Source organism: Mustela putorius, unplaced genomic scaffold, assembly GCF_011764305.1.
Source record: "Mustela putorius furo isolate JIRA1106 unplaced genomic scaffold, ASM1176430v1.1 tig00003846_pilon_pilon_pilon, whole genome shotgun sequence".
Classification (NCBI taxonomy): Eukaryota; Metazoa; Chordata; class Mammalia; order Carnivora; family Mustelidae; genus Mustela; species Mustela putorius.
In genome coordinates, this window is record NW_025421999.1 from 7,351,266 (window position 1) to 7,363,404 (window position 12,139).

General features: G+C 34.1%; 1 protein-coding gene across 3 annotated transcripts in view; it reads right to left on the reverse strand.

The window, feature by feature from the left end:
• The window catches only part of WWP1 (WW domain containing E3 ubiquitin protein ligase 1), a 114,044-nt gene that overhangs the window by 66,575 nt on the left and 35,330 nt on the right, over positions 1–12,139 (reverse strand). For all 3 annotated transcript variants that reach the window (XM_045063147.1, XM_045063146.1, XM_045063145.1), the window contains 2 exons: positions 7,793–7,931; positions 7,024–7,148 (listed from right to left, as the gene is read on the reverse strand). In XM_045063147.1, the coding sequence (XP_044919082.1) occupies positions 7,024–7,148; positions 7,793–7,931 (264 nt within the window). The remainder of the gene's footprint in view (positions 1–7,023; positions 7,149–7,792; positions 7,932–12,139) is intronic.

Sequence of the window (12,139 nt, forward strand, 5' to 3'; positions counted from 1 at the left end):
ATTTATTTATTTGACAGAGATCACAAGTAGGCAGAGAGAGAGAAGGAAGCAGGCTCCCTGCTGAGCAGAGAGCCCGATGCGGGACTCGATCCCAGGACCCTGAGATCATGACCTGAGCCGAAGGCAGCGGCTTAACCCACTGAGCCACCCAGGCGCCCATTGCTGACATCTTGATTTCAACCTTCTAATGGCCAGAATTGTGAGAAGGTACACTTGCTATTTAAGACACGCAGTCTTTGGTGTTTGGGTATGACAGCTCAGGCAAACTAATATACCTTTCAATAATTAAAAAAAAAAAAAAAAAAAAAAAGATGGACTGCCAGGGGTGTATAGGATGCTACTACTAGCATTTCTGAAACCATCAACTTCAAACATGTATGAATGTTTACAAAATTTTATTTTTCCTCTGAGCATATTCTGCTCAATTAAATTCTAAGAAATAACTTCAAGTTAATACAATTTACAAAAGTTTCCTTTTAAAGAATACTGACATTCTGACCTTCCTACAATATTACTTTGGCAGATAAATATCATAATCTTTGTAAGAAAGATAATTTTGCAAAGAATACCACTGAATGATAAGGGAAATGCACATAATATTAAGAGAGCTAAACACAACATGATACTGAATGAAGTCCCAACTGTTATACTCATGTACACACAAACAAAATTCATCAAACTGTTAGCAATTATCATCTCTGGGTTGTGAGTTATAAGACATAATTATGTGTACTAAAAAAGAGGTGCCATGCATAGCTAAACACAAGACCACTCCTTCAAGTTAAGGAGAGACAGCTATATTGATTTACTCATAGAAATTAATGAACAGAGAAGGTCTAGCAAAACATTCTAAACACAGAAGGTCGAGCAAAATGAGAAGACAGGAATATGCTCTAAAAAAGAAAGAAACAAAGCCTCACAAAAAATCTAAATGAAATGGAAACAACCAATCTACCTGATAAAGAGTTCAAAATAATGATCATAAAGATGTTCACTGGACTTGAGAGGAAAGTGGATGAACTTACTGAAAATTTCAACAAGACATAGGAAATATAAAGAAGGACCAATCTGGGATGAAGAATACAAAAAAACCCCAAAACACAAAATATATACTAGAGAGAATAAACAATTACATAATGCAGAAGAATGAATCAGTGATATGGAAGGACGGGTAATACCACCCATGCTAAACAAAAAAAAGAAAAAAAAAAGAATTTTTTACAAATGAGGATAAGTTATGGGATCTCTTAGATAAGGTAAACAAACATTTACATTAGAGAAGTCCCAGGAGAAGAGGAAGAAAGAGACTGAAAACTTCATTTGAGAAATAATGGCTGAGAACTTCTCTAACCTGGGGACACAAATAAGACACTGAGGTTCAGGGAGCACAGAGTTCCAAAGAAGATGACCCAAAAGGGTCCACACACCACAACATAATAAAACATATCAAAGATCAAAGATAAAGAAAAATAAAACATATCAAAGATCAAAGATAAAAATTTAAAAGCAGAAGAGAGAAGCAAAGTAGTCATGTATAGAAGCCACAAGGCTATCAGTTGATTTTTTTTTTTTCAGAAGAAACTTTGCAGACCATTAATTAATAAATAAATAATATTTTACTCTTTTTTTAATTCAAAGTGCTGAAAGGGAAAAAATCTACAAGTAAGAATATTGTACCTGGCAAGGTTATTAATCAGAATAGAAGAGTTTCCCAGACAAACAAAAGTTAAAAGAATTTATCACCACTAAACTGGCCTAATAAGAAATTTCACAAAGACTTCTTTAAATCAAAAAGATAAGACTATAATTACAAGTAAGAAAATTATGAACAAAAGGTGTAAAATATGGTAATATATACATGAAACCTGGAAGGGAGCATTAAAAAAAAAAAGTTCTTTTAGAATGTGTTTCAACGGGGCGCCTGGGTGGCTCAGTGGGTTGAAGCCTCTGCCTTCCACTCAGGTCATGATCCCAGGGTCCTGGGATTGAGCCCCGCATCTGGCTCTCTGCTCAACGGGGAGCCTGCTTCCTCCTCTCTCTCTTTGCCTGCCTCTCTCTGCCTACTTGTGATCTCTGTCAAATAAATAAATAAAATCTTAAAAAAAAAAAAAAAAGGATGTGTTTCAACATAAGTGACCATCAATTTAATATACAGGCTGCTATGTACTTTGGATTTAATTGTGAACCTCACAGTAACCACAAACCCAAAAACTAATAGCTACACAAAAAACCGAGAGGAAGAAAGCCAAGCATAACCTAAAGAAATACATGAAAATAGAGACTAAACAAAACAAAACAAGCAAACAACAACTTCAACAAAAGGAATAGATCAAAAATCTAAATGCTGGTTCTTGGGGCACCTGGGTGGCTCAGTGGGTTAAGCCTCTGCCTTTGGCTCAGGTCCTGATCTCAAGTTCCTGAAATGGAGCCCCACAATGGGCTCTCTGCTCAGTGGGGAGCCTGCTTCCCCCTCTCTCTCTGCCTGCCTCTCTGCCTGCTTGTGATCTCTCTCTCTCTCTCTGTCAAATAAATAAATAAATAAAATCTTCAAAAAAACAAAAGCAAAAACTAAATGCTGCTTCTTTGGAAAGATAAAACTGCCAGACTCACCAGGGGAAAAAAAGAGTAAAATCACAAATGAAAGAGAAGTAACAACCAACTCCAGAAAAATACAAAGGATTAAGAGAGACTACTAAAAAAATTATATGCCAACAAATTAGACAACTTAGAAGAAATGGATAAATTCCTAGAAACACCATCTTCCAAAACTCAATGAGGAAGAAACAGAAAATCAGAACAGAACAATTTCTAGTAACAAAATTGAACTGGTAATCAAAAAACTCCCAATAAACAAAATCAAGAACCATAGGGATTCATAGGTGAACTCTATCAAACATTTAAAGAAGAGGTAATACCTATTCTCCTCAAACTACTCAAAAAAAAAAAAAAACAAAAAAAAAAAACAGAAGAGGGGGGAAAACTTCCAATTTCATTCCATAGGCTAGAATTACCCTAATACCAAAACCAAAGACACTATGAAAAAAGAAAGGTCAACATCCCTGATGAAGACAGATGCAAAAATCCTCGACAAAATACTAGGAAACGGCATTCAATAAAACATTAAAAGGATCATTCACCACTATCAAGTGGGATTTACTCCAGGGTGGTAGGGATGGTTCAATATTCACAGATTTGTCAATATGATATACCACATTAACAAAATGAAACATAAAAACCATATGATTACCTCAATATATGTAGAAAATGCATATGACAAAATTCAATATACATTAATAAAAACTAAACCAAGTGTGTTTAGAGGGAACATACCTCACTATAATAAAGGCCATATATGAAAAACCCACTTAACATCATACCCAAGGTGAAAAACCGAGAGCTTTTCCTCTAAGATCGGAACAAGACAAGGATGTCCACTCTTGCCACAACATAATATTTAAAATCCTTGCTACAGCAATCGGACAAGGGGAAAAAAAAAGGTAAGAAAGTAAAAAAGTAATGATAAGAAAGAAGCTAAATTGTCACCATTTGCAGATGATAGGATACTACACACAGAAAACCCTAAAGACTCCACCAAAAAACTATCACAACTAGTAAATGAATGCAGTAAAGCTTCAGGACACAAAACTATTATACAGAAATCTGTTGCATTTCTATACACTAAAAATGAAGTAGCAGAAAGAGATATTAGGAAAATAATTCCATTTACAATTGCACCAAAATAATAAAGTATCTAGGAATAAACTTAACCAAGGAGGTAAAAAGACTGATATTGTGAAAACTATAAAACACTGATGAAAGAACTGAAGATGACACAAATGGAGAGACATACCATGCTCATGGATTGGAAGAATACTGTTAAGATATCCATACTACCCAATGCAATCTATAGATTTAATGCAGTCCTTACCAACAGTATTTTCACAGAACTAAAACAAACATTCCTAAAATCTGTATGGAACCATAAAAGACCTCAAACACCCAAAGCAATCTTGAAAAAGAAGAACAAAGCAGACGTACCATAATCACAGACTTCAAGATATATTACAAAGCTATAATCGAAACAGTATGGTTCTGGCACAAAAACAGACACATTGATCAATGAAACAGAACAGAAAGCCCAGAAATAAACCCATTCTTATATGGTCAATTAATTAGTCTATGATCAATGAGGCAAGATATACTAGGGAAAAGATAGTCTTTTCAAAAAATGGTGCTGGAAAAACTGGACAACTACATCCATAAGAATGAAACTGAACCACTTTCTAATACCACACACAAAAATAAATTCAAAATGAATTAAAGTCCTAAATGTGAGGCCTGAGAACTCCCAGAAAGAACTCCCAGAAGAAAACATAAGCAGTTACTGCTTTGACACTGGCCATAGCAACACTTTTCTAGAAAAGGAAAACAAACAAACTACTGGGACTACCACCAAAATAAAAAGCTTTTGCACAGCAAACAATCAACAAAACAGTCTACCAAATGGGAGGAGATATTGGAAATGATATATCCAATGAGGGACTGATATCCAATATACATAAACTTATAAAAAAAAAAAACAAGTAATCTGATTAAAATGGTCAAAGGACCTAAGTAGACATTTTTCCAAAGAAAATGTACAGAAAGCTAACAGACACATGTAAAGATGCTCAATATCACTAATCATCAGGGAAATACAAAGCAAAACCATAATGAAATATCACCTCAGCCTTGTCAAATGGCTTTAAAAACAAGAAGTAACAAGTGTTATAAGGATGTGGAGAAAAAGGAACCTTTATGCACTGTTGTGGGAATGTAAACTGATGCAGCTGCTGTGGAAAACAGTACAGAGACTCACCAAAAAATTAAAAACAGAATTACCATATGATCCAATAACTCTACTATAGGGCAATTACACAAAGAAAACAAAAACACTAATTTATTTTATTTTTTTTACAAAAACACTAATTTTTTTTTTTTGTAAGATTTTATTTATTTATTTGACAGAGATCACAAGTAGGCAGAGAAACAGGCAGAGGAGGAAGCACGCTCCCGGATGAACAGAAAGCCCGATGTGGGGCTCGATCCCAGGACCCCGGAATCATGACCTGAGATGAAGGCAGAGGCCTTAACCCACTGAGCCACCCAGGCACCCCCAAAAACACTAATTTAAAAAGATACATATACCCTTATGTTTACTGAAGTATTATTTGAAACAGCCATGATACAGAAACCATCTGTGTCCATCAACAGACAAATGGATAAAGAAAATGTGGTAATAAACAACAGAATAGTACTCAGCCATAAAAAAGAATGAGATCTTGCCATATGTAACATGGATAGACCTACAGGTTAGTATGCTAAATGAAACAAGACAAAGAAAGACAAACACCATATGATTTCACTTATAGTGGAAATCTAAAAAAAACAAACAAAAAAGGAGAAACAGACCCATAAATATGGAGAACAAACTGATAGTTGCCAGAGGGGAAGGGATGGGGATGGGCAAAACTGAGTGAAGGGTAGCGGGAGGCACAGGCTCCAAGCTATGAAATGAGTAAGGCACAGATAAAAAGGTACAGCACAGGGAATACACTCAGTGGTACTGAAACAGCATTGCATAGTGACAGATGGTAGCTGCAATAGTGGTGAATATAGCATAATTTACAGACTTGCTAACATTACTATATATACATCTAAAACTAACATAATATTGTGTGTCAACTATACTTGTTTAAAAAGGGGGGGGGGGCCTCATGTAAATGCTTAATCCAGGGCAGAAACAGCATATAAACTGGCTAAACCAAACATTTAATTCTGAAATAACAGAAGTTAACTGAGGTATTGTGTATTTACACCAATAATGCTATAAAGCCAAGAAAAAAAATACACAGCAACCATAAGACCAGGAAAGGTATTACATGCCTTTAAGACATTTCTATAACCAAGATGAACTACATGAACAGAAGCCATGGCACAGCAGAGAATTAAACTTTCACTGCTTCAAAAGAATTTTTTTTTTTTTAAAATCTGTGTATATAAAAATTAGTATGGCTTTTACATTTTTTGACTCATAACTCTTTATGTCCAAAAACTACATCAAAAACAACAAAAATTTTTTTTAAATCCCCTTATTATTTAAAACATTAGCATTTTTACCTGTAACTCAGCATACCTTTAGGAATGAGAAAATTTCTAAGAAAATAAGATGAACAGAGGCATTGGTTTGAGTGAAACTGCCTAAATGTCAAAAAATATGAGATTAGTTGAATCATAAACTGGAACTCTGGCTTTTAATCTTTGGATCACACAATATTTTTAAAAAATCGTTAAAAACAATAAACTCTCACCCCAGAATTATAAAAGTATGTAGACCTCCCAATTTTTGCATACAATGATAGATTTACAAATAAGTGAAGCTTAAACCATTTTACCCAGGCTAGAAAAATGTCATTATCTGGAATCATATTCATATTAAATTATTAGATGAAAAAAAGCAGGGGATAAATGAGTAGATACAAAGAAAAATATGTTTATATCTATGAACAGAAAAGAGACAGGAGACTAAGTTATTAGGAATGCTTAATCTTGGATAGTGGAATAACAATTTATTTGCCTCTGTAATTTTGTATATTCTCTGTATTTTCTATAATCAACTAGTTATTAGTAAGAAAATTTAAGAGTTAGAATTTATTTTGTACAAATTATCAAACAAGTTAAGAGTACTCAGATTATGATCATTTTTTAAGTTTTAAACTACATAATTAGTAAATAATAAATCATTCTTATCACTGGCAACAGGGTACTCATGGATGACTAAGACCATTTTGTAAAATCTGTTAGAGAAAGGCCAGAGGTATGTACTTCCTATTTCAAACAGAGCCACAAACTCTATTAAGAGCAATAACAGGCAATAACTAAAGTTCTCTTTTATAAATACAAAACTATTTTTGCTTTTGGACTTCAGAATACTTTGAAAAGTACCTAAAATAAATTTTTAAAGAAACAAAGATTAGAACTTACATTTTCTATTGTGTATTAACAGAGCTTGTTTCAGATCTATTGTTGCTCTTCCTAATAAAGCATCGGCTTTTAAAGTATAATGACTCCAAACTCGAAATTCCAATGTAGACTGTGGGGTCACATGTCTGTAAGGGTAAAATTATAACAAAAATACAGGAATATTACATTTATTTCAGTAATTTTTAAAAAGCCATGAATTCAGTTTTGAGAAAAAATATTGTATGAAACAGCAAACTATCTGAATTATAAATAAAACCAATTATTTCCCTTCAAGTGCATTAGGACTTCAATAACTAGGTAAGAATTCCTATAATCACAAAACCAAAACACCGTGAATAGGTAAGAGTCTTGTTGAGATTTCACAGTAACACTAGTTCTATCTGAACATACTCCTAAATATTTAAGAGAACTGATGATGTTATTTTTAATAATTTTACTATATAAAATTTATAACATTATCTTTTAGGAAGGACAAAAATTAACAGTGATTTTGTCTTTTTTTACAAGACAGTAACAGAAAATATGGCTGTATGGAATAATTCAGTTAATAAACCAAAAAGCAAGAATTACAATGCTTCCTCTCTAAAGAAAACAAAACTAACCAAAAATCTTTTCATACTTAAAATTGTCTATTCACACTGGAAAATAACACTACTTACTTCCAGATTATCCTACAACTACAACAGAAGACCAACCAAAAGCATTCTAAGGGAGCATACGCTGCCCCCCGCCTTTTGGAAATCCTACATTCTCTATACAAGGTACTTACACGGTTAGCTGTTCATCCCATTTTGGATTAGAAGAACTACTGGATTTTGCTGTTTTCTTAATTTCTCCATCTACAATTACTTCTGTATAAACTGCTGTTCCAAACCAGTTCTTTTTTCTTTTTAGTTTGGCACTAGAAACTAACAGAAACATGATAACCACTAGTGAATATAGGTGCACCAAAAGTAGTACTTTGTAGGAATCAATCAATAAAAATGAACTGTGGGGGAGCCTGGGTGGCTGAGTCAACTGACTGTCTTTGGCTCAGGTCACGATCCTGGAGCCCTGGGATTGAGGCCCATCTCGGGATCCCTGCTCAGGGGGGGAGTTTGCTTCTCCCTCTCTTGTGCTCTCTCTCTCAAATATAAAAAATCTTAAAAAAAAAAAAAAAAAAAAAAAAAAGAAAAGAAAAAAAAAAGAACTGTGTTTCTTAAGCAACTTAAACTCTTTTCATTGGAGAATGAAGAAACAATACAAAAGGCTATTGATAATGCCTGAGAACCACTTGAATTTTTAACAGTTTTACTGAAATGTAATTCATATACCATGTAATTCACCCATTTAACTTGTACAATTCAATGGTTTTAATATACTCACAGTTATGCAACCATCACCACAAGCAACTTTAAAAACATATTCATCATCCTAAAAAGAAACCCCAGTCACCACATTTCTACCTAGTCCCCCCATCAGCCCTAGGCAACCAACAGGTACTCTCTCTCTCTCTCTCTAGATTTGCCTAAATAGGGACGTTTCACAGAAATGGATTCACACAACACATGGTCTTCTGTTACTGGCTTCTGTCACTCAGTATGATTTCAAGGTTCAACCATGTTGTAGCATGTATCAGTACTTTAATCCTTTTACTAACAAATAATATTCCCACTGTATGGGTATACTTTTTATTTACTGATTCATCAGTTGAGAGAGATCTGGGTTGTTTCTACTTTTTGTCTATTGTGTGTAATACTGCTCAACATTTGTGCACAATTTTTTATGTGGACATGTATTTTCATTTCTTTTGGCATACATTTGGGAGTGGAACTGCTGGGTATAATAACTCTGTGGAATAATGCCAGACTGATTTCCAAAATAGCGGTACCATTTGACATGCCCACCAGCAGGGTATAAGAATGCCAAATTCTCTACATCCTTGCCAACAATCTGAATTTAATACTTAACTGCATCAAACCTCGAAAGAAGTATTTTCAGATTCAACATACCTATAAACCTCTCTGTCAGGTAGTGTTTCATACTTGCCTACTGAAAATTAGATAAACTTCAGCAATTTCAAAAAAATGCTTTACCAGGCTGGGGCGCCTGGGTGGCTCAGTGGGTTAAGCCGCTGCCTTCGGCTCAGGTCATGATCTCAGGGTCCTGGGATCGAGTCCCACATTGGGCTCTCTGCTCAGCGGGGAGCCTGCTTCCTCCTCTCTCTCTGCTTGCCTCTCTGCCTACTTGTGATCTCTCTCTGTCAAATAAATAAATAAAATCTTTAAAAAAAAAAAATGCTTTACCAGGAAAGTTCGTTTCCAAAAAGGGGGAAGTACTTGCTTTTTCAAATAAAAACATTAATTTCAAAATGTCATTTGAGAAATTAATCACAACCATTCATGAAGTGAATTTTATATCAGATTTGCCTGATTTGGAGGAAGACCTGTTTAATTTAGGCTAAACAATTACTTTTAAATATTATTTTTGCAACTACTAATTAAAATGAGTACAAATTTTCAGGGCAAAGTACTGACTACCAAGCAGCAGTAACAACTTACCAAGATCACCTCTACAGTCTATTACTTATGAATACTGCGAGTCTGAGAAAGGGGAATACCCTTCCCCTTCCATGCCATGCCTGTATCACATGCTGAAGTAGGAACATAAGCTAATGTAGGCGTCTAGTCTATGATGAAAGAACAGTAACACAGTCACATGAAGAAATCACTGAAATATGAAGTGATAAATGCTGCAGCAGAAGAAGAGTATTTGAAATACAGTAGCGTCTTCAATTAATTTTTCTTCTTTTCAGAAGAGAAAAAGAGGGTGGGAGAGCGGGACACACAGGGAGAGAGAAAATATCCTAAGCAGGCTCCAGACCCAGCATGGAGCATGACGCAAGGCTTAATCCATTTCACAACCCTGAGATCATGACCTGAGCCCAAATCAAGAACTGGATGCTTAACTGACTGAGCTACCCAAGTGCCCTAGAGTCTTCAATTAATATCCCAAGAATAGAAAGAGAGACTCAAAAGAAAATACTGTATTTAAGAACTAGCAACTATTATTCTATTTATTATTAATTACTACATGTATTAACTCTTCTGAGTTAATTGCAGATACATTCAAAATATATCCACTGTATACCTTTTATTGGCGAAGTCTTCAATAATACTAGGCATCGGCAAGGTAAGGAAAGTGATTATTAAAATTTTTAATTTCACACAAAAATGTATAATATGATGGCAAAAAAATGTACATATAAGTAACTAAAATGCTACAATTTTAAGTAAAGATAAACCTTATTAATTCAAATAAGAATCCTAGTTAGTGAAGTAAATAGGATAAACTTCATTTTCTCATTTATTAAGTTGCCTTTGTGTTATACACAAAATGTCATTATATAAATACCAAAAATCTATCAGAGAGTTCTGTATATGTGTATGAAAAGAGAGAATTTAAGAATCCCACTCACAGTATCACCTGCCCTCAAAAAAAAAAAAAACCTAGTAATAATCTTAATAAATGTATAGGATCTACATGAAGATAACTATAAAACTTCACTGATGGACATAAAAAACTTAAAGGGAAAGACATGATATATTCCTGGATTTGAAGTTTTACACTGAAATATTTCAATTATCTCTAATTTAACAAATTATTTTTAAGTGACCTAAATGAAAACATTAACATGGTTTTGAGGGAGGTTTTTGGGGGCACAACAGAGGAAAAGGGAAGGAGACTCTCAAATTCAAATGAAAGGTAAAGAAAATTCAAGAATAGTGAAGATATATTTTAAATTACCAAGTAATGAGAGATCTTTCCCAATATACTTTTTAAGTAGTATACAACAGAAAAAAATAAAGTACTATAAAATGGAAGTTATTAAAACAGTCTGACTATGATGTAAGGACAGAAATGAAGAGAATAAGATATTTGTGTATGACAATGGTGGTATTTCACATCAATGGGAAAAAACAGATTATTCCATAAATGTTGAAGCATTTGAAAAGAGTAAAGTTAAATTCATAATTCACTATATTCATACAAAAATATGATACATATGAGCACAATTAAATTTAAAAAATGATAGTAAGGTACTAGGAGACATAATACCTAAACAAATCATGAATGTAAATGTAAGAGTCCATTAATTTTTCAATCTCAAGTCTGTTTTAACATGCCTTGCATTTCCTGCAGAAAGCCTGAAATCCCAACTACTAAGGTTGATACTCGTCTGGGTGCTATTATGTTTATGTGCATGCTTCATTCCAGTATTAATACCATATTATGGTAGGTAGCTTTCTCTTCTATTTTCTTCTGTTACACTTTTCCTGCTCTGCATGATCAATGTTCATGATCTTATTATTGCCAAATCAGTTATGGGTTAAAAATAGGAATAAAAATAAATCAGCTAATAGAGTAACTCAGTTTACAGACCATAACCTGCCAGACTGCAATAGCAGAAGGGCCTTAGTCATGGTACTGATTATTCTAAAAGTAAAAGAAATATCAATACAAAAAAAGGAAGGAAGGAAGAAAGATAAATCAACACAGAGGTCACTGTTCTCTAATAAAAGGAGCCACAACTTAGGAGTCCAAAAATCTTGGTTGCTTTCCTATTACTAACAGAAGGAACTTACTCTGATTCTTGGTCTTAACTGGAAAAACAGTAAATATTTATTCCAAAAGGTACTGTTAAATCAGTAAGACTAGATTTTAAGGTGCTTTGTATTTAAAAAAAAAAAAAAATCAGTTCAACAAAATGAAAGAAAAGTAAAGACAAGAAGAGAAGGGAGAAAAGCCTAAAATCTTGTACCATCTAGCATATGTCCCAGTTCAGTTTCCCAAGAGCAACACTGTATTTCAAAGGAGAACAGTAAACGACACTCAAAAAGATAAATACCATACACTGGCACTACTTGCACTTCTCTGGTCCACACCTATTTACCAACTGGTTCTCTAGACTTCTGGTGATTCCATGAGCTACCTGGTAGCTGCTCAGTAAGTTTCAATTCAGTCAGATCAGGTTTTTGTTACTTCAACTAAGAACTCACAGAAAGGTCAAAACCAGGAAGAAAGTTACACATCAGGTAAGGTGGCCACAGGTAGGTCCTGCACACATAACACTGAA